General features: G+C 40.5%; 1 protein-coding gene across 5 annotated transcripts in view; it reads left to right on the forward strand.

Moving 5' to 3' along the window:
* The window catches only part of scrib (scribble planar cell polarity protein), a 46,749-nt gene that overhangs the window by 7,300 nt on the left and 15,731 nt on the right, over positions 1–23,718 (forward strand). For 4 of the 5 annotated variants that reach the window (XM_055150766.1, XM_055150764.1, XM_055150765.1 and 1 more), the window contains exons 2-21: positions 13,049–13,166; positions 13,737–13,815; positions 14,080–14,169; positions 14,520–14,576; positions 14,677–14,740; positions 15,216–15,290; positions 15,378–15,522; positions 16,176–16,294; positions 16,384–16,583; positions 16,700–16,866; positions 16,946–17,070; positions 17,143–17,268; positions 17,802–17,984; positions 18,829–19,209; positions 20,202–20,264; positions 21,018–21,107; positions 21,182–21,259; positions 21,330–21,647; positions 22,285–22,365; positions 23,283–23,510. In XM_055150766.1, coding sequence (XP_055006741.1) covers positions 13,049–13,166; positions 13,737–13,815; positions 14,080–14,169; positions 14,520–14,576; positions 14,677–14,740; positions 15,216–15,290; positions 15,378–15,522; positions 16,176–16,294; positions 16,384–16,583; positions 16,700–16,866; positions 16,946–17,070; positions 17,143–17,268; positions 17,802–17,984; positions 18,829–19,209; positions 20,202–20,264; positions 21,018–21,107; positions 21,182–21,259; positions 21,330–21,647; positions 22,285–22,365; positions 23,283–23,510 — 2,787 coding nt within the window. The remainder of the gene's footprint in view (positions 1–13,048; positions 13,167–13,736; positions 13,816–14,079; positions 14,170–14,519; positions 14,577–14,676; positions 14,741–15,215; positions 15,291–15,377; positions 15,523–16,175; positions 16,295–16,383; positions 16,584–16,699; positions 16,867–16,945; positions 17,071–17,142; positions 17,269–17,801; positions 17,985–18,828; positions 19,210–20,201; positions 20,265–21,017; positions 21,108–21,181; positions 21,260–21,329; positions 21,648–22,284; positions 22,366–23,282; positions 23,511–23,718) is intronic. The other variant, XM_020935731.2, reaches the window with a different exon arrangement.

Here is a 23,718-nt window from a genome sequence, read left to right on the forward strand (position 1 = left end):
AGTTGTAACTCATCAAAGTGTGCCAAAACAATACTGTCTTGTGAGGTCAACTGCTTTTTGTTTTACAGGAAAATAGTCATTAGTCTTGAAAAATGTAAAGAATATTGTACTTATGTGTAGTAGTAGCAGGAGCGGCAGAATACATATTCATATAACCATCTATGAAAGATATCATTGTACTGTTTGGTTACATTACCAAATTAGACCAAGTAAAGTAAGTGCTGTACTGAGTCTAACTCCGCTTCAAGGTTTAACGGCCCTCTGTTGTTGACTGTTGTCCCTCCTACATAATTTTGATGGGAAATTGTATGTTGAAAGGTTAAACTTTGTTTGTCTTGACGTATTGATAGGCGTGGGAATTAAACCACAAGTCTTGGTGTCAGTGGGCGAGCATTCAACTACTAACGCCACTACTGCTACTACTAAAGCAATGTCCCCTCACCACTACTACTAGTGTTATGTGTCCTGCGATCTATCTCCACAATGCATGCCAAATATGTTGTCATTTCTGGAGCCTTTCCCTGTGCTCATAATGTGTTGAAATGCCCATGTCACAACACAAGAGCAGATCCTGACCACTCAATGAGCAAGTGTTAATTACTGCAGCATTGTTTATCAAAAGGTCAGATATTTTAAGTTGAAGCTGCTGCTGTTTACAATGCCTTCTTTTGTGTCAACTCTCTGTGACTGATTGTCCCACAGGAAATCCAACAAGCATTGTGTTTTTATTCCAAGTTCTTGTTTTAAAAAATGTCCAGAAGGACTAACATCTGATAGAAGACTGAAATAAGAACTACTAAACTAATACAAGAATTGCATGTATTTCAGAATATGTTTGCAGAGATTTCAACTAGAGGGTTAGCAGCTTATATTCTAAGACCAGATATTTTGTTATTGCAATGCCCGGAAGGTCCCACAGAATGGCATTATACTGACTGCAGTTATGCAATTGTGAGTTTTTATTGTTATGAAATACTTGGGAAAACATGTATTCTTACTGTGAGAGCCAGGGTTGTAACTCCACAGATGTGACCTGTACTTGACTTGGTAGTATCACCTGCTTGGCTCCATGGGAACTGTAATTGATTGAACTGTTTCTTAATGCGTCTTGCAGTCTTTGCAGTTTGCTAGTTGAACCATTCAAAGTCATGTTTGTTTTGATTGTGATACATTAAACCCTTTGTGAAATGCCTAGAATTTCCACCTAGACAAGTCATACTGGCTGCTAATGAAGTCACTACGCCCGAGCTCGCATGTGCCGGAGCGTGTGACACATGAGGAAATGCAGGTATGTGTGGAATCTCCTGGAGTTTGCCCTTCCCTCCAAATGCACAGCGCTCCCCCTGTCTGCTGTATACTTGAACTCAACCCCAAGCCCTACACACGACCACACAGCACTGAGGCAGCACTTCTGTAGATATATGCTCTCTCCAGACAGGCCGCCAAGGAGTGTCTGTTAAATACCAATCATTCTCCCAAAGCTCCACAGTTTTAATTAAGCATGAGATCATGTGGGACTGGACTGTAAAGTAATATCAAAGAGTTCAGTTGTGAAATTACTATGAAATGACAGTGAGAATTGGCATTAAATGGTCTTGTCATGTTCCTACCAAGTAAACTAAATAAAACTGGAATTGAAGCTTACATTTTTGTACTTGTACTAATAAACCATATAACAGAACAATAGATTGCTCTGACAGCAAATTTCACCATAGAATTCCTACACCTCAATTTGAAACCACAAGGATTGCCTCTGTTAATTATATTTTTTAACCAGCAAAACATAAATACATAAAGGTCAAATACCGTATTTTCTGCACTACAGGGCACACTTAAAAGCCTTTAATTTAATCAAAAAACGACTGCGTGCCTTATAATCCAGAACGCCTTATATATGAATCTTGAATGAATTTATTCAGGTGTCTTAGTATGACTTTAGTAAACTACAAAGCTGCACCACTTGCAGCATTACGGCTACCGTAGTCAGGAGCATCATGGAGTAATACATACTGTGATTCCTTTTAATATCAAAATGCCACCTGTCAAGAGACACACTCACAACGCCCACTTTAAACTCAAGGCTGTTATAAAGTTAAACTGCGAGGTGCGTGTGAGCAGTGGATGAGAGAAGGCGAACACACATTCACCAAGACAGGGAGATGGCACCAAGCGACTTACGCCACTATCTGTCAGTGAATCGTGGATGCCTAGGCTAAAGGATCAGTATCAACTGTGGTACGAGCTTTCACGAAGACCGGAATCATCACTGAACTGCCAGGTAACAGTAACGAGTGTGCTGGACGCTGTAATCGCCCAACTGTTTAAACAATTATGAGTTATTATGAATATGCTAACAATTTAGCGTCTCAGGCAGTATTTTTTTTACGCATTACAATTGAAAAAAGTTGAGAGTTATTGTGAACGCGTTAAATAAAGTTTGACTTATCTAACTGTTGTGTTTCATTTAATGCGCCTTATAGTCCAGTTCGGTTTATATGTGAAAAAAGTTCGAAAATAGACCATTCAATGACAGTGCGCCTTATAATCCAGAGCACCCTATAGTGCAGATAATACGGTAATCTTCTTTCATAGATGTTTTTTGGTATGGTATCTTATCAGTCTGAAAATGTTGCCAATATTAAGCACTGATATTTTCTTTGCACTGCCCAGGTCTGTGTTCCCATGTCATTCCAGTTTGTTCCCAGTGCATCACATTTGTCTTTTTCTCCAGACTAAAAGAGTGATAGGAATTTATATCCCAGACAAATAGATTGTATTATTTTTAAAGTGGCAAGCAAAGTTATATTGAAATTTAAAATGATCATAAATTTGGTCTGTACCATTGATTTTAAGTTTAGGATCAGTATTACAAAAATAGCGGTTATCAATCTGCATCAAACCACCCCTACTCAAAATGTATACGTCTGATTTATGAATTGTACATTTGCATATTTGCTGGAGGTTGTGATATTAGCCAGTCAGCTGAGGTCAAAGACAAGTGCACATGAGATGAGTTGAAAGGTGCATTAACTGCTCCACACGCTCCATTAGGGCCTGCAGGCTTAGGGTTCATGTTGTGGTGGCTCCTGGACTAGATCCTGCTGGAGTCAGGTGGGAAGGCTGTTATTAGGCTGTCTCTGTGACTTATTAGTGGGCTTTGTGCGGCCACGTGAACTGCTGTATCCTTTATGTCGTGAAACCCTATGTCAGAGATAAATCACTGTCTGAAATGTTAAACTCGCCAACCTAATATTTATCTAGACATTAAAGAAGTGACGTGAAATTGGATACGACATCATAGATTAATGGGTTTTCACAAAGGATTACCAAAACCGGATTAAGCTATTCTACATGTCAACACTACATTCATCTTCACCATTTTCTTGCAAGATCAGGTTCATTTGTAACACAACGAATAATAAAAAAAATCCTTCTATTGATGCTTTGCTGTGACGTCACGCTGAGGGTGTTCTGCATTTCTATTGGCAGAATGTTCTGCTGTTTCCATGACGTCATAATACACACATTAGCAAACAGACAAAGTTTTAAGATCATCTGGATAACTCAAGAAAAACGCAAAATGGATTCAGACAACACATTTTCAAGAACCTGTGATCAATCCATCGTGTTCCTATTTAGGTGTTTGATTGTCAGTTAAAAAGGTGACCTTGAGTAAATGAAAAACTGTAGACTAATTCAATTTAATAGCACAAATCATCTTACCTGTTGTAGCTCCAACTAAATCAGCTCTTTCTGGTCAGATTTTGTTAAAAAATAAAGCTCAGATTCAAGTCTAACTTGAGTAACAGACTTTCTGACAGAGTAGTGCTTTGAGTTAGCTTCACACTCCAAGGTTGATGAGTTGATGACCAGGTGCAAAGTATCAGTTACGTGTTTTTACTTGTCTCTGCCCTTGGAAAAAAATAAAGTAACAAAAAAATCAAACCATTTATTAGGCATTATACAAAGTTGCACTATGTAACTTTTTGTGGTGCGTTGTCTTCATGTCTTCCAGAGTATGGCATTAAACATACATTTTGCATTTATTCAATTAAACATGTTGCTGAACTATGACTTGAAAAACTATGCATTTTTACAGTGGAGTCACCTCTCCTCAGATTTGACCTGTTACTTGTCCTGATCATCTGCTTGTCTCCACAAGCAGATGTGGATACTTTTAGGGCCACATTGTGAAAGATTCTTGGCAAAGTAATATCCTCATGGAGACGAGCAGGAAACGTATGTAGTGTGCGTTTTGTTTGGTCAGTGAGCAGATAAATGTATGTTCTCCTGTTGTCAGCTCTGCGTCACTAGGTGGATTGCAGTCCTACATTTATGCTCTGGTCGCCACGGTGATATGTCTCCCAGGGCCAGTGGTTCTCCGGGGATGTGGGGGGTTGCTGCGTTGACAAGGAACATCTATGGGCTTCCCTCACCACAAACACTCTGTCTCTAATGTGTGTGGAGAAATGGGCCTTGGACACCATCTAGCTCACATCCACTCAATGTAGCAGCCTTGGCCTCTGCCCAAACTAAAGCGGTCGCAGAGCAGGAGCGAGGGCGTTTTCAAAGACGTACTGTGTCCTTGGGCTCTGGAAATGCTACAGCGGCGAAGCAAAGATACTTAATAGCCACACACAGAAAGTGGGGCAGTTGTTTTTCCACAGAGATGACTTTGTCCTGATCTTGTGTTAGTTTAACGTATGGCATATTGAGACAACCAATGACTTGAAGTGGGACTAAACACCAAAACTTCATCCACAACCGCATTTCAAATAGAGCTTAACTGAGTAGTACCTGGAGGACTAAGGGGAGAGTGAGGGGAAAGGGGAGGGCTTTAATTAAGGAAGTCTTGTGTGATGTCACGTAGCACACATCTCTTGGCTGTTTTGAACATAAAGCTGCAAATTTACCCTACCAAAAAGGACAGTAGACAGTTACTAAAACACCATGCACAGTTTTAGTAGCAAGAAGTTGAAGTGAAATTCATGTTTAGTCCCACTTAAGCATTTGATGTTTTCTATAATCAAATGTCTATAGACAAGATGACATCAGATGCTGCGCACCAGCTCCAGGTATCTCAAAATAATTATCTCAAATTGTCTGAAATTTGAGTCTGGCTAAGGTAAATAAATTTTAAAACATGGAGGAGCTTCATGAAGTATACAAAACAGTATAGCAGAGCATCAAGTATTATGCAATTAAGTCACTGTAATGTAAGATTGACATGTTTTGTGCTCAAACCCACACTATTACTGCTTTTCCTTTGAGCACTTTTCAATGGTGTAGGAGGTTTCAGTTTACATTCTTATTGTGTAGAAAACCCTTCGAACAATTGTGCTCTCATATATTTCCGTGTTGGCTTAGAAAAGTCTCTGAGAAATGTACAGAGGAAATTGAGATAGTTTAAAAGCTGAGACTGATAAATGCTGCTGGTCACATGATCTTGGGCAGGATGGCACAGACTGGACACACAATGATTCAATTGTACTGCAACCTGCACTGCTTTATCTGGTGGAATGTACTACCTCGTGTACTCAGATGTTTTCATTACAGTGAAATCGGGTGGCAGGGTCGGTGCTTGTTAGGGGTATATCTTTTAACAAATACAAGCTCAGTATAGTTTGTTTTGGCAGAGGTACATTGGTCATTTGTGTATTTTCCTCTCCAGCTCTAGTTGCAGTGTGTGCAGTACAGAATAGTCTTGAGCCTGTGATGCCAGAGCAGTGGTTGTTTTGCTGGTCCCCTGCAGGATGGCCTCAGTGTGGGACAAATGGAGCTATGCCAGTGGGGCAGCACATACCGGAACCAGGAAAGAGCCAGTGTCCTATGCGCTCCAAACACAAATGCTTTGCTTTGGGCTCATTGTGGGACAGAGAGGCGTGTTCCTGTGTGTGACTGCATCACTGGAGAATTTACTAAACTGCACAGTCTGGATGTGAGCACGGCTCCATTATTCTATTGGATAAACACTGTCAGCAACTGTGTGCAGGCCTGTTTCCTCACTGTCAGGGTGCTTTCAGGTTTGCATTTTTATTCCTCTCTTTTAGAGTGGGTCTGGAATTCACTAATTACACAATCTTTGGTACTGCACACTCATATGTACCATACCCACGCTTTTTCCAGCCTGTCCACATGTTGGCTGTTAGTAGTAATACTATTTTAAATGTTGTGATTGCTGTAGTCAAGTACAAGAAACAGAATGAAAGTGGCATAGTAAAGTCAATCACACAGGGTTTGTGGCTCTGGCTGCTACTTTGACTACATTTTACATATTCAAACATGACATGGCCTTGTACCATTTACTGTGCACAGAACAGCTCTTCTATCAGTGCTGGTGTTGGTTAGCAAAGCAGTGATTAGCCCACCATTGTGGCAGGATTACTCCTGTCTATTTTTAAAATGCCAACAGGAAGTGGCTTTACAGCAATAAGAAGCCATCTCTCTTTTAGGACAACAACACAAGCATTGTGAATTTACTTAAAAAGCTGGGTAAAGTGTGTTCAGTTTTATCCACTTGATTAAACATTGGATTCGTGTCCCTTACCAACCCTGTTAAGAAAACATGAGTCATTTCTGAAATGATAAGCGGTATGTTTTAAATAGAAGTTGACACAAATGTAAAAGTACTATGGCCTAATCTCTCTTAAGCATCTGTCACATACTGTGTGCATTTGTAAGGGCCTTCACCTCCCAGTGCCACGTGCACCTGTCTGCTCTCAATCTTAGAGCCATCTGCAGCCTACACCTCATCTGTAGCACCACAAACACAAACCCACAGCTTAGCCCTGGTACAGACCTGAAATGCTGAAGTCATCCAAAGACTGCATGGGCTTCTCTTTGATCTGCTGGGTAAAACTACTGTTGCAATGGTTGTTTATTAACCACATTTTAATCTTTGAACATACTGTAGCTGAGTGAGAACACGAGCTTGTGTTTCATACAGCTGCATGTACATGTGAACACTAATGCTTCCTGAAATAGGATTTTTATCACAGCTATTAATGAATTGCAGAACTTAACACCAATAAATAAAAACTTTAAGTATGAAAGATATAAATTTCTTTTGAATTATCATTATTTCATTCCCTGCCCCAGACTAGCTCTGTCTCTTGCACTACCCTTTTTTGTGCACTTTAATCCGCTCCTTCTGTCTAATTGTGCGGTTGTTGTAGTTAAAGATTGCTAATGCTTCGCTTGGCTGCTCGGGCGCTGGGCTGTTTGCAGTGTGCACAGATCAAAGTGTGTGTGTGGCAGGTGGGAGCAGACAGGAGTTACCCTGTCTGTCAGTCAGGCGCTCTGTGTGGCCTGTGTGCCTGCAGGACACCCGTCATCACCCACACTACTAGTACCTCTTAGCCCACTACAAACGAATGACTGTGTTTACCGCTCTGCACATTAAATTTAATAGCCACAACAACATAATTACAATGTCTTGTACCTGAACAGTGTTATGAAACGCTAGTGAAGTACTGTTAAACTTACATGTAAGTAGTTAAGCAGTACCTGGGCAAAAGTAAAAGGAATTAGATCTAAAAAAAAAAAAAAAAAAAAAGTATTTCTTTGACAGTATTTACCAAAAATCTTTTTTTTTTTTTTTTTTAAACTACAGCTGCCATTAGAAACAAAAAAAATAATTTCTTATAATCTTAATCAAACTTTATTGAGTCAGCCATCTTGTTTGTTTCAGATTACACTTTTTAAAATGAATCCTTTTGTAATTTCATATCTTAATCATTGATAACTGTAATATCTATTGTTCTTGAATAGGATTTAATGGTCAGTTAAACATGGCTGCAGCCCATGTCCTCATTCGGTCCATGTCCCTCCCTGAACACTGTGGGAATCCTTTGTCCTGTTGATCCTTAATTAATAATTGGCCACTGGTCCCTTTCTCTCCGAGTGTCTTCTCTTTTGGGAGCGCTCTGATCCCAGTCGTTCCTGTCTTTTGTTGTCCATTGCTATTGTGTGGCTCATCCTCCTATTTGGCGCCCGGGCTCTGGCTCTGTCTTCTTGGGGGAATCACAAAGGAGAAGTCCCCAGGTCGGGCAGCAGGGAGGAGGGGGACTGCCTGGGATTGACAGCTCAGTGTGGGGCTGCCCGCTTGGCCTTTGTCCCACTGCCAAAGGAAATGGAGGGAACCTAAAGACATCGAGGAGGAGTGAGAGGAGGAGGGCAAAGAAAGCGGTTATTTGTAACTTTGAAAATTGACTGTTAATTTTCAGAACGGTGACCAGATGTTGACACGGTAGCTTTCCACAAAAATCCAAAACGTTGTATCTACTATGTTTGATTTGTCATGTTTTTTCATGTGAGCTGCCACAGTTAGTTAAATTAGCCAGACTTTAGCCACCATTGAATGTTGTTTAGCTAAGGGCTAATGCTAATGCCCAGAAGAAAAGCCTATTGTATTAATCCTAATACAATCGTTTTATTTGTACAAACCAACAAAAGTAAAAAAAAAAAAAAGAATAATAATAATATAAAAATGTTATTCAATACCTATTATCCAGCTTTTGCAACTACTATTATGAAACGATTTGAATTGAAAATCATTTTGTCTAATTGAGGTCATAGACAATAGCATGGCTGTCTGCTGGTGTGACCGGTCAAGTTCTTCAGTCAACCAAATCACTTTCATTATTTCTTTATTTCCTGGACGCAAATAGAGTCCAGGCTGGCACCAAGGCGTGTTCTCTCCCCTCCCCTCTTATTGAGCCCCTCATCCCTGGAGAGGCCTATGGCACTGTGTAGTCAGTCTATTGTGAGCGAAAGGGATATTTGGAGTGGGGACCCTGGGGTAGATTTGGCACAAGATTAGCAGGCTCGGGAATGTGTGAATACTAATTGAACTTCCAGAGACGAGAAAGTATCTGAGAGAGAAAGCTATGGGTATAATGAACTTTTTTGGGGGTGGTGTGTAATTTAAGTTGGCACATCGATTAAAAGCTGCAATGGGCAAGCCAGGACCTGTTCCTGTTGGTGCGGCACTTTTGTTGTTTTAAATCAAGATTCTATTCTGCAAGAGAAGACTTGACAGTAACTCATGTAATAAAACCAGAATTGTGCATATGTGAACATGCATGAGTTCTAAACTACAGTGTTTGCAGGTTTTACACAAGACACCATGGAGATATTTTGTTGTTTGGAAAATACATTATACCTCCATAATTGTAGCCTTTGAGAGTTGCTTATTGCTAACATTCAAGTTGTAATTTTGGTAACTCTGGCAACTCAACGCGTTAGTCTCCCTCACGCTAACAGCCCATGTGAGAGACTAAGCGGAGAGGCTAGCTGTTTCGATCCTTTGATGACATGATTGGAGGGCATCCATAAGCTAACCGGAGTCACTTGACTGGAACAGTGCGGCCTCTGTATATCTCTGGCCCACAGCGTCTGAAGGCCTGACCTTGTAAACCTTAGTTGCTTTTTAATTGGTCTCGCTAGAACCATGGGGGGCACGCAAACATTAGCATTCCAGTGTGAATTTACAGTTTTCCCAAGGATATAAACACTCTTTTAAAAACACACTTGGCGAAAGGTACCTGCTACAGATAGCTCCACTCTCAAATGTAAACTTATACTTGTACTCGTGTGCTGGCTGTTAGACCTACAGCACAGGTTGTCTTGGCTCTCTAAAAGTTGTTCTTCAAACCCAGAGGCATTAACTGACACATTACAGATGTGACATACTCTATAACATGACTTGTAATGACACCTTGTAAAATCAAGGTGGTGTGTCCACATTTTTTCTTTTCTTATAAATGGCTGTTTCCTTTTTCGTCAGAGGTTGATTTTTAAGCCGGATGCCCTTCCTGACAAGTTGTCCATAAGGTTGTATGACTGACTACATGGGCAATACAGTATTATTAATGTAGCCAGGCCAAATAAAGTCCATGTTATCCAACTATAATGTGTATCATATTACTTTGGGATGTGAGTGGTTCATTTTTATCAAACACACAAGATTTGAAATACTTTATTGTATATTATTACATCACTTTTCTTTGAAGAATAGTGCTGTCCTGAGGTAGTTTAAGTATTTGCCCCTGGAATTCAGAGTAGTTAAAGCGTGCATAGCTGGGAGGCTTTAGTCTAGTGGTAAATTAATTCTCCTCTTACTGCCAAAGGGGGGAACTGGTGTGACATGGCCCTTTCTACTTGGTGGTGCAAATATTTTACTACTTTATTTGATGTGATGATTTGTAACAACACTAAACTGTAGGTATTACAGTAAGCATGTTAGCTTATCGTTTCCCGTCTGTCAGCAGTGATTCCTTTGCACTATTTTCTCAGAAGTGCCTTGAGAGCCCTCTGCTGACTCTGCAGGTTTGTGTATCTCTCCTCCGCTCGCAGTCCGCCTCACGAGTCCCCATTAGCAGCTTTACTCCTTCCTTAAGCAAACAGCCCTCCCAGCCGCCGTGCTTGTTAAAAGCTGGTTGTAAGCAAATGCAGCCGCCTGGTTTACACTGGAGTGCTGCCATTCTCACACTAGTATGCTGTTGTAAAGAGGAGAGACAGTGACATGTGCGCTGGTCACTAATGCTAAGAAAACAATGTGGCCGAGGTTCACAGAGACCAGCTGATGTGTTGTTTTTACCAATTTGACAGCTGAGTTATGCAATTATCCAATGACAATATTTATCCACATTTCACTTTGCTATCTAGTCATTTACTTTAGGGATGCATTAATCCAGCGTTTACAGTTCCGATACTGATACTTAGGTTTTAAGTGTAGGGACCAAGAATGACCCAAAAAAACAGTTGACAAAATGGATCAAATTATTTTACATAGCGGTATTTTTTTCCTACAAGTAAATGCTGAACAGCTTTGTATAAATTAAAATTAAAAGATTATAAGAAGTTCAAGGCCTACACCAACCAGTAAATATAAAATAAAAGGCCCAATCAGGATATCTGCTGACCTGATATCATGGGACCGATACCTGATCTCGCCATATTTTCTTCTTAATTTACTTATTCACCTTATTCCGGAAGTTGCTGTGGGCACCGCACCCATTATTTTGTATAAGGCCGATCTTTACAGCAAATAAGTTCTATATGGACTATAAAGCTGCTTTAAAGTCCCCCAGAAAATCAGAGCTGTGTGACTTTTTGGTGCACATGAAAACTAAACATTTTACAAAAATTAACTAACTTATTTAAGATGCACTTTTCCCAATTTCTTCAGTGACATGAATCGGAAGTGCCACCAGCCCACCACAAAAAAGTTTTATTTTTTCTTTTCAAAAGCATTCAAAAAACATTCCATATTGCGTTCAAAAACAGTGGTATTTTGAAAGACCCAAGCTGTTCATTGACTATTAGACATGACCGAATCATTAGCTCAATTCAAATACAATTAATTGTCCATTCTTAAGAATTGATTTACATATTTATTTCTGGTCCAATATCCTTTGTGTAGCTGATGATGTTGATCAAATCTTTATTGTGCTATAGCATGGATAACTATTTTGCCCTTTTATACCATCACAGACCATTTAATGGGATGAAACAATGCATTAATGCTGCTCACACGAGTTGCTATGGGGTGTGCGTTGCAAAGCACATCTGTCACCTGTTGTGCCAACGCAGTTCCTCCGCTCCTTGGGGCTGATTCCCATATGGGCTTGTCCTGGTCATGTGATCACCCATGAGCTCCTATTTCCTGTTTGGGGCACCTGATATCTGTCACCTGTTCCTTAGTATTGTCCCATTGACCTCTTAATTATCCACTCCCCATTCCACACCCTGTCTTCAAATGTGCAAAAATGGCTTAGAAAAATGAGCATCTTTCTTTCAGAATCAGAACAAAAAGACATAGATTAAATAGTATTAATTCAATTTAAATGGATTACCATTTTATTTTCCTTGGTGGACAATTTTAAAGTGTCCAGATATTATGCTTTAGGTTTTGCTAGTAGGATTCTGTTTAAAGTTCATGCATATAAGAATTGATAAATAGACTGAAATATGAACTGACAAACTAATAGAAGAATCATATTTCATAACCTCTATGCACAGTTCTAAGCTACAGGTTTTTATGCAGTATAAGACAGTATATTTTGTTTGTGAAAGAAATTGTGATACTTGAAAAATTGCAGCCTTTGCAATTTACTAATTGCGTCCATTCAAATTTTCAGTTTCATTGTGATTAATCTTGCATTTATGCCAAACACGCTAATATGCATCCTAAATGTTCCCAACTCTGTGCATTTGATGATTAACTTATTTTATTTGCTTTTGGAAAAAAAAAAAAATTGTATGCAAATTTTTAAATTCATTGTTCATTGTTCAAAATGTTGGGTATGGAAGTATTGACAAGCTGTTCCAGCAGTGCTTTGGTAACCCGCCCTGTACACTTCTTTTGTTCTTGCCCCATCCCAACACAAGCCGTTAAGAGCAGGAAGTGTCTGTCGCCGAGGAACAGTAGCATTCTTCTGTGCAGCAGGCTAATGGTGGAGCTGTCTGTCAGACCAGTGTTTTGACTGTGGACATTTTGTGCTTACACTTTTCTACTGCTTATGTCACACACAAGTTATGTCAATAAATATCAGTGTTTTCCCCCAGTGTTTATGTACAAGAATGTAACAGGTCCGCATTATGGGACACATTATAATGGGAAGATTATAGGAGAGATGGTCTGCTCAGTGTATAAAAGTACTTCAAATGAAATCAGGAATGGACTTCTAAATCTAAATGGAATCTAAATGAAGGCCTTGGCATATGGACGTGTGTGCTCCTAGAATGCAACTTTTCTCCTGTTTTCTGCAGTGAATGTGGAGTCAGCATCTGTGTGGAGTGGCTCTTGACTCCAGACAGGGACTCCTCTGTGGTCGCTTCTCTATGGGCTGATTGAGGGCCTAATGGCTCCATAGTTTCATCCAATTAGTCTTCCACTGCTTCTGTATGTAGAGGGCCTGCTCAGAGTGGATCTCTGAAGATCCCACTATCCTGCTCAATAAAACAATAGTGAAAACACAGGACATGTATTCTCTTGTGCTGTATTATTATATGGACTAATCCTATTTTTATTTTCTTCTCACAGCCTTTCTTCAGACTACTAAACCTCCGGAGGCTTGGACTGAGTGACAATGAGATCCAGAGACTTCCTCCAGAGGTGGCCAACTTCATGCAGCTGGTGGAACTGGACATTTCCCGAAATGGTAAACTCCCCTCACTCTTACCCCTCTGTCTACAATACTACTGTATGTCCATTCATCTTTAAGTAGAATAAGCACTGCTAATCACACCAATCACATTAAAAGCACACATGCTTATATTGTAATGCTCTCATGGAGGTAGTCAGTGATAGTTCCAGGCTGTAGGAGCCGCACCTGTAGCCCACACTGCAGTACTATAGAGCAGTGTGCAGTGGCCCCTCTGTCTGCTGCTGCAGGATAAATGCCATGCACTCTGCTCCGGGGGGAATTCACCACCTGTGCTTACATGAGGCTATTCTAAAGTAAGGCATCTAAATAGTTGCTGAAGAAACTTAAATATTTATCTATTGAAATATATTTTATTACAGCTTAAAAAGGTCAGGTTGGCTTGTTACTTGTTACTGAATAACTAATCTTCATTACTTCTACATAAAACAATGTGATGCATTTGCTCAGGTACCTTTGTTTTAAACACAGATATGCAATATAAGATGGTAAATGAGTAAATCCTAAATGGATGTAAATAAAGTGTGTGTGTTTATAATTGCTTTCCTCTTTCCTGTTGGGACACAGACATTCCTGAGATCCCTGAGAGCATTAAGTTCTGCAGAGCCCTGGAGATCGCAGACTTCAGTGGAAACCCCCTCTCCAGGTAACTGGACCAGAACATGGGCGTGACTGTGTTACATTTAACAGCAGTTTGTGTTCTTATACACTGCAAAACAATTGGACCTTTCACAGACATTCAGTGTACCATTGTTTAACACCAAAAGTCTATTCTCAAAGTAATGTTTGTATTTATTGCATAAGGTAATAAATGTATTATATGGTTCTCTTCGCCCAATCATTAAATTATATCATTATATTCTTTGAGTGTCAAAAATTATTAAAAAATGGGGTTTGTTTTCTGTTTCAGATTACCAGAGGGTTTCACTCAACTCCGTACACTGGCTCACTTATCTCTGAATGATGTGTCTTTGCAGACATTGCCCAACGACATTGGAAAGTATGTCTACATAACATATATATTTTCTATATTATTTTTCCCGAGTGATTGTTTCCTATTATATTGGCATAAAATAAAATAAAAAGACTTCTTTACATTTGATGTATTGAAAGACTGAAGAGGTTTACAGTAATTGTGAGTCCCCTGGGTGCCTGAGCCCCTGGCACCTGCTGTGTTAACACAGATGGAGGAGCCCCTTACCATGCCAGGCCTTGCAGACAAGCAGACAGGCCATCTGACAATCCAGCCTGCTCCCTCTGTTCTCCACTGCATTAGATCAATGCTCAACTGTCGACTCCTATCCAGTTTTCAGGCACGTGTTTTAGCTTCTCTTTCTCTTGTTTTTCTAGCCTGGCCAATCTGGTAACGTTGGAACTCAGGGAGAACCTGCTCAAGTCACTTCCCACGTAAGTGCCGCTTGTTTGTGATGGTATTCTTACATATAAATCCATTTGTATGCTATAATCTTATTTGTACGCTGTTTTAAAAATATATGTGTGTATTCAGGTCACTTTCCTTCCTGGTGAAACTGGAACAGCTGGACCTTGGCAGTAATCAGCTGGAAGTATTGGTAAATGAACAGCCCCTACACTTTTACTCTTCTGAAACATAGTTTGTCTGAAACCAGTAATTCCAATGTACCATTTATAAGGTGCAAGTTGGTCTCATAGATTCCTGTCATGCCCAAACTGTACTTGTTTAAGTCTTGAGGCAGTGTGTACTGTACCTAGACCGGTGCTGTTTTGTGTCAGGGCAACGCCCACTCTTCTCAGTGGAAGAGACCAAACAATACCTCCTGATCTGACAAGGGCGGAGGCTAAACAAACAGCTGACGACATGAGGAAACCTTTTCTCTGTGTCACAAGATGTTTCTATAAGCCATGCATGTTCTTTTAATATCTTACTGCAAATAAAACAGTAAAGCAAGTAAATCATATACTGTTTGCAATGTTCTTATTAAGACTGTCCTTTTGAAATGTAGTGTAACTGAAGTATAACATCAATTAAAAGCCAAAAAATGCAACGTGGTTTATTTTTCTGTTTAGCCTGACACACTTGGTGCTCTGCCCAATCTGAGAGAGCTGTGGCTAGACCGAAACCAGCTGTCTGCATTACCACCAGTGAGTACCGTCCTCCTGTAACCTTTTCATTTGTGTCATTGTTTTAATGCACTCTTTAATTGTACATGTGTGCCCTGTACTGTGTAGGAGCTTGGTAACCTGAGGAGACTGGTGTGTTTGGATGTGTCTGAGAACCATGTGGAGGAGCTGCCCTCAGAGCTCAGCGGCCTTATTGCTCTCACTGACTTGCTGCTCACACAGAACCTGCTGGAGGTGGTCCCGGACAGCATAGGTAACACATAACACTAGGGTTCAAACGTTGTCTTATTTGTGTACTAGGTAAAAGTTTAACACATAGTTAGGCAGCACCCAAGTTAAACATGTCAGTTTTAAAAACAAGGACAACAATGACCCCTTGTGGCAAGTCAGAGTCACTAACAATAATAGTCCTCTGTACTGACATACTTGATGCAAGATTTTCCCGATATATGATTATTTGTTTAGCAAATCACAGGGGCCAATGTTTTAAGGTATTATGAAGTTCCTTTGTTAGCAAAAACATGTTTCCATTTCTTCATCTGTACAGTAGTGTACTGAATTATGTACTATGTAAATTGTCATGTACATATTTTGTCCCTAGGACTGAGAAGAGACGGATCATTCTGTTTTTGGGGCAGGCTCTGAGCTGATTAGACAATCAGACTCAGATCACTATTTGAATAGTTTAGTGATCTTTCAGAGTCTCCGTGGAGCTAATATGTTTTTGTTAGTTTAGAGGCCCATTTCATTGCAAGATAAACTATGCTCTCTAAACTTCTTGATTGTGAAATCTAAATGGTTAAACCAAATAATGAATCACATTTACTTAATAATTTCCAAAATGGTTGGTACCCGGTAGGGCTGAACATTTCCACCCTAACATTCCCTTGCTGCTTTATTTCCCAGGCTCCATGAAGCAACTGTCCATTTTGAAGGTGGACCAGAACAGACTGACACATCTAACAGACTGTATAGGGGAGTGTGAAAACCTCACAGAACTTGTCCTGACAGAAAACCTCTTACAAGTAGGTTTAAAATAATGTTTATTTGAGCATCTGCTGTGGATAGTGAAAAGGCATGATTTACTAACTCTATGTACTTTGCTCTCTAAAAGTCACTTCCTCGCTCACTGGGCAAGCTTAAGAAGCTGACCAACCTGAATGTAGACCGCAACAGACTAAGTGGTATTCCCAAAGAACTAGGGGGCTGTGCCAGCCTTAATGTCCTCTCACTCAGAGATAACCGCCTGGCCAAACTGCCTGCTGAGCTTGCAGATGCCACTGAGCTGCATGTCCTGGATGTGGCTGGGAACAGGTACAGATATAACAATAACAAACTTAGTAGCCCATAAAGTTAACTCATTTCAGTTTAAATGACAGATTTGTTTGTCTTTATTCTGGCTAAGTCAAGTTTTGTTTTTTTGTGTGCAGATTACAAAACTTGCCTTTTGCTCTAACAAACCTCAACCTCAAAGCCATGTGGCTGGCAGAGAATCAGTCACAGCCGATGCTCAAGTTCCAGACAGAGGACGATGAGAAAACTGGAGAGAAAGTGTTGACATGCTACTTGTTGCCACAGCAGCCCTCTCCAAGCCTAGGTAGGACTTGGTTCATGCCCATAGGATCTGATCGAATATGGATTTCTTTCATGGTTACACTTCACTGTGTCTTAAACAGAGAACCTGCTGCAGAACAGTGTGGATGATAGCTGGACAGACAGTAACCTCAACAGAGTGTCAGTCATTCAGTTCCAGGAGGAGACCAAAGCAGAGGCAGAGGATGATGATGACGCAGAGCGAAGAGTAAGGGCATTAAGATTTACTGTTTCATGTATCATCAAGTCGAATTGCATTACTTTGTTTGGCTTTGTTTAGGGCCTTCAGCGCAGAGCCACGCCACATCCCAGTGAGCTGAAGGTTATGAAGAAGGTAATTGAAGAGAGAAGACATGAAGCCTACACGTCGAAACCCGATGGAGAAGATGACGACACAGACTCGCATGTATGCAATGCTTTCAGTATTTCAGAATTTGAAAGTGAATGAGCTGTATATGTTTTATGCTCACGCTATGTTAAGACTAATTAAGATATAGTTGTTATAATGTCATGATAATTACTTTATGACTTATAGTTCAGTACGTGAAAGCGTGAACAGTATCTCAGCTAAATATTTTTATTGTGTATACAATTTCTTTTCAATAGTCAGGAGATTATTGCCAAAAAGGTCAGATTTGAGCTATAGAGGGTAGAATAAATAACTTCTATGGCTAATGATTGGTTCCTTCTGCTATTTATTTGTTGTGCAGGCCTTTTAATGATATTATACATTTTAAAATTGATTTACTTGATTTATCTTGATTTGTGTCAATGGCATAATTTATGTATTTAATTTTATTATTTATCGCAGTATTTCTCTGTAGCGATATATTGTGCTTCAAAATGTGTTATTGTGACAGGCTTAATAAATGCTTTATATGAATAACAAAAACACTATACTATTTTAATACCTACGTTAATGAAATATGTGGATTCTAGGAGAAACGTCTGAGTGACATATCCAACCAGAGCCATGAGTCACAGGTGTCCAACAGTACTGCGTCTGCTGCCTCACACGAGGACAGGAGTGATGTCCCCACGGCCCCGCACAGAGACATGGTGGACGGACACGGTCACCATCACGAGGAGGAGCTAGACGAGATGGAGGTGGAGTACATCGAGGTAATGTCCAAATGGAGTCCTACATTCAAGCTGAGGCAATTTATGATTTCAAGGATGCGCTGTTATGGAAAAATATTTGAAATCATGATTATTTGAAACATTTATTTATGTGCATGCATTGACTCTATATATAAATGGACATAGCTAACCCGCTAGACACCACGTTCCAAATAGGAAGTGAGCATGGGGGCCCTTCTGGCTCTGTCAATTCTGGTTTCAATTGACTTTACATTGAAAAATTGGTCTTAAAATGTTTGTATTAACCCAATCTACATGATCCTGGTGTTTTTATTACGTTATTTTGTCCATAGATAAATTCCTATTACTAATATAGTACTCTGCTCTAAATTCGCTCCTATAACTGCAAGCCACATGAGCTTCATTTGACTGTTGCCGAACGCTATGGATGACGTCACACTTCCTTAGTCCACTTCTTTATACAGTCTATGTGTGCAGGCCAAAGTTAATAGAATAGACTTATGATCTTTTGTTAATCTAGTTTTAAGACCACTATGGATTAGCTGTGTGCCAGGCTTTGGAGTATCCTTAACATTCAGACCAGAATTGTATTTTTGTTTACATAATTTTTGTATGATGAGCAATAATTATAATCTCAATAAAAATTTTGATTGTTAATTACATGTAAAAGGGCACTTGATTCCATTTCAGTTCTGTCCAATTAGTTCAGTATGTCACCATCTGGACAAGACTCCAAAAGGCCACAAAATTGGGCTTTAGCACTTACCTCCATATTAATTTACAAGATAGGGTTATGAAATACTAAACTATGGTCTCTTCTCAGGATAAAATTAAACTTGTTGTGAAATGTATTTATTTTTTCTAGCCAACCGTGCACTTTGCAGAGGAACCCATCATTCGTGGTGGTGAGGAGGACGAGGATGAGGACGGGGAAGTGGGAAGCGACGAGGAAGATGAGCGGCCCCCTTTTCCAGCTGAGAAACAACGTCTTATCAGAAAAGACACGCCACACTACAAAAAGCACTTCAAAATCAGCAAGCTGCCCAAACCAGAGACTGTAGCTGCTCTGCTCCAGGGCTTCAGTCCCGATGGGGTCAACTCTGCCAATCAGACAGTGGACAATGACCAGGAGGAGGAGGAGGAGGAGGAGGAGGAGGAGGAAGAGCAATCTTTCAGCACCACCCAAAATAATCAAAGAATAGATGAGGAAGATGGTAGAAATCAGGTCAACTCCAGTCAAGTGAAGGTAAAGGGGCCATCCAGCTTTTTGGCAGGATTCGTGTTACATATGCCAACATAGGAGTCTTTTCGCTGTTATTTCTCAACAGTAAACTAATGTACACATCTATTTTCTATACAGTGATACAGTATGAAATTACTTCTTATACTACCACACAAATAACCTTTTATACTCTAATCAGGGAATCCCAGGATAGCTAAATTTAAACCCTTGACACAAACATAAAATTGTAATTACAGTAGCTTTAATGGCATAGCAGAGTTATAATTGTTTTTTTGTATGTCAGAAACCCTGGGAGATGCCTTGTTTAAGAGTGCCATCTTTCAGATACAAACTAAATTAATCAGATCCATACAGAAATGTCACCACATATATGCTTTTGCTGCAATAACAATTATCACGGATGAATGGGATAATTTCTAATCCAAATTGTACGTTGATGTTAGCTACTATTAGTTACTTGTGACACAATGAAGTTTGATGATTTCAAACTGATTCGACTTAAATCTCACCAAATCATTTGTGTGTGCGAGCGCTTGTGGATGTGTGCGTTTGAGAATTACCTCACACCAGATCAGATATTGGCAGAGCTGGAAAACAAGACCCAACTTGCATGGAGCCAGCTGTAATTTGATACTTGGTTAAATTGATTCATTGTCATCATTCCAAGTAGTTGTTGTTGGGGACAGTGCCCTCTGTGGTGTTGGGTCGGCTGGGACTCGGGAGCTTTGCCTTCTTTATGCACTTTCTCTTGCACTAAACGCAGCTCCTAGTCTCACGTTTCCATCTCTGCCTTTATGTGCTGCTGGTGGCTGGGGAGTGTCTGTGAATCACCTCTGCTTGGAAGTGAATTGGCCAACTATATGTCCCTTCACTTTTAAGACGACAGTGCTTATGACAGTTGAATGTTATTACCAAAGAGAGGATGGGCTGTGAATGAGAGCACATAATGTGGCCTGACTAATCCGCATGCTTCTCGCTGGTTCCTGTCCTAACAGGGGGTGTCATTTGATCAAGTCAATAATCTGCTGATTGAACCTGCTCGAATTGAGGAGGAAGAGGTCTGTACCTACTCTTTCCACCAGTCTTTTCCCTCACTCACATGTGCTCTACCAGGGGGAAAACATGCCCACAAAATCATCAACTTAAGCAAGTTTAGTGGGGCTGGAAATGTTTATTAATCTGTTTTCATTTAGTATATTTAATAGGTTAACGCAAAATACCTCATGTGGAAACAGGATAATTATAAGATTAATCACATAAAAATAATAATAATAATAATAAATCTGATCTCTCAGTTGATCTAAACTGGGTCTTCTTAGAATTAAACAAACTGCTGATAGTACAACATTTCAGAAGCACTGCTTATGTTCAAGTGTTTAATCCTGCCTCTATTACATGTGCTTATTGCCTCTACTGCTTTGCTTTTCTCTTTTGACATAATGGAATAATTTTATGCTAACTCACACAACATTTCAAAATACTAATTTAATACATTTTTGGTCAATAAAGACATCAGAAAATTATTTGGAGGAAAATGTGCAGTGGATATTTTGATCAACTGATTTGGTATTGGCTGCATGTCCCAGTATTGTAGCTGTTCTTATTATTTTAAGGGGGTATGTCTTTCCTTGAAAATGTGCCTGTTTGGTATTTCCCGTGTCCTATAGCTTTTCTTGCTGCATGTTTTGTCCCCAACAAATTAGACTTTACTCAGCTGTTTGCAGTTATTTCACACCATAGTTTCATCAAGAGTCTAGAATATACGTCACCTGGTATTAGCTTTGTTATGACTCTACCTTTTCAACTGACAGTACACCTTGACCATCCTGAGGCAGACTGGAGGCTTAGGAATCAGCATTGCTGGGGGAAAAGGATCTACCCCTTATAAAGGAGATGATGAGGTATGACTTAATAAGAAGTATGACTTAATACAAAAACAAAGATAATGTGTGCGATGTTTTGTTTTTGGTTCTAGGGAATCTTTATTTCTCGAGTATCAGAAGAAGGACCTGCTGCTAGAGCTGGTGTTAAAGTGGGAGACAAACTACTAGAGGTAAATGGACTGATCTGAAAATAGACTTTGTTTGCAAAACCTATACTTATTGTTCATGTGTTTGCTGTAGGTCAATGGGGTGGACCTCCATGAAGCAGAACACCACACCGCGGTAGAGGCTCTGCGTAGTTCAGGGACTTCAGTTTCCATGACGGTGATCAGGGAGAGGATGGTGGAGCCGGAGAACGCCATCACCACCACTCCACTGAGGCCAGAGGACGACTACTTTCCCCGTGAAAGGCGGAGTAGTGGGCTAGGCTTCAATGTGGATAGCGCCCCCAGTGGTCCGCGCCAGCGCCTGACCACCTGTCTCATCCGCAATGACAAGGGCCTTGGCTTCAGCATCGCAGGGGGCAAAGGCTCCACACCATATAAACAAGGAGATACAGTGAGATGCTAACACGCTAATTACAAATTTTTACTTCATTTACAGGTGTTTACTAAGCTTTTATGTGAACAAGAACCAACAATAAGGATACTGTTGTTTGTTGCTTTTAAGTTGGCTAGCTGCAGGTTAGATGCATTCTAGCTGCAGCACACTGGTCGCCGAGGAGACAGAGATATGAATAGCCAGCCTTGACACATGATATGTGCGCTGTAGCTGGTCAGGCTGAGTTGTGTATTTGGGTCAGTGCTCAGGTCTGTGCAGTGCTGCTGTAAAATGGCAGTAACAGGGAGGAGAGGACTCATAAACATGTGATTTAGACGGGTCACACTGTAAGTTTAGCTTTGCTTTCCAAAAGAGCCTTTGAAATGGATGCAATGACATGGTTTGTTGGTCTGAGGGAGGAGTTGGTTCTGTAAGCAGTGCTCAGGCATGTACCTACTAACTTTGTAATGGGACATGGTTATATGTATAATGGTGCAGCAATGCAGAAATGACTCTCAGCATTTCAACCCATGCTATTGATAAATTTGCCATTGCTTTTCCATATGCATGTCTTTGTGACAATTAAAGAAGAGTTGATAAACTTCATGTAAATCGAACCATATTCCTATTTTCCTAACCAGGCCTCTTGTTTCAGGGCATCTACATCTCTCGGATAGCAGAAGGTGGAGCAGCACACAGAGACAGCACTTTGAAAGTTGGCGACAGAGTCCTCTCTGTGAGTACCACACAACCATTTAAACTAAATTCGATCTTTTCTGTTAGCAAAGTCTTTGTTGCTTTTTAATGTGTCACATGGATGATGACGGTGCCTTTGGGTGACTTGTAGCTTCTTTCCAGTGGTCTATTCCACACATACGCTGCCTCTGTGTTTCCCCCTCACACTCTCCCCTGCATGCTCACTAATGTGTTGAGTGTGCCTTCTGCCTGCTCGGTGGTGGGTGTGGTGTGGGGCCTGTCACCCTGCTGTGGTCAGTGATCATTGCAGTGGGTGAAATGGCATGTGAGCCAATGGTAAGAGCTGCTACTGTCAAGCCAGTGCTGACCTCTGCTCACTCCTGAATGACCAATAAAATAATATGCATGCTTTAAAGCTACTAGCAATTATGAATGCGAGCAGCCACACAATTTGCCTTTGTTTTCTTAAGAGCACACATTTGGATAACCTTCCACTTGTTTTTAAGAAAATAAAGGCAACGGTAAATATGTTTAAAGTGGAGGAGGGTGAGAAATAACACCGTATTGCATAAGATTCTCTGTCACTTTTCCCAGAAAAACATTGGCACAACACAACTGCCTTAACTATGTACAACAAACTAAATTTTTCTGAGAACGTAGGTTTTCATTTTGAGTTCTGAACATTAATCACAATTTAAAATTTAATTAACCAGTATTAGGAAAGTGTGGCTTTGTTTTACTATGCACAGCTGGCTGGCCTTGCAGTTCCTCCTTTTCTTAACTCCTTTTCTTTTCTGCTTATCACTGCTTTTCAATGTTGGGTTTTCTTCTTAATAGCATCGCTCATTCTAAAAAACCCAGTCCAGAGTTTACACATGTAATTCTATCAATAATGGCCAGTGCTGCCACATGTCACTGTGAATGCCCTGGTGAACCCCTCCTCGGTCTGCTGTTTAGATCAATGGTGTAGACATGACAGAGGCCAGACATGACCAGGCAGTAGCGCTCCTTACTGGCACCTCCCCCACTATCGCTCTGGTGGTAGAGCGCGACCTCAACCCCCCCTCTCCAGGACAGAACCGGGCCCGCGCCCACTCCCCGCCTCCCCCAGAGCCCTCGGACTCTCCTGACCAGGACGAGCAGGGCACACACCTGGGCCGCCTGGAGGATGAGTACCCCATAGAGGTAAGAGCACCAGTAAACACTTGAGTCTGTTTCTCCTTGAAATTGTTCCATAATGACTTACTGTCTGTCAATAATTGTATCTGGCCTTCGATGTTCAGCTCCAGAGAAAATGGTGCATGGTACGAAAGCCTGTTTAGAAAATGTACGGTTGTTGTTGTGTTTTTGAATGTAGGCTGATAATTATTAGCAATATCCACTTGACTTCTTC

The sequence above is a fragment of the Boleophthalmus pectinirostris genome, unplaced genomic scaffold, assembly GCF_026225935.1.
Source record: "Boleophthalmus pectinirostris isolate CB_2022bp ecotype Guang Dong unplaced genomic scaffold, ASM2622593v1 HiC_scaffold_15, whole genome shotgun sequence".
Classification (NCBI taxonomy): Eukaryota; Metazoa; Chordata; class Actinopteri; order Gobiiformes; family Gobiidae; genus Boleophthalmus; species Boleophthalmus pectinirostris.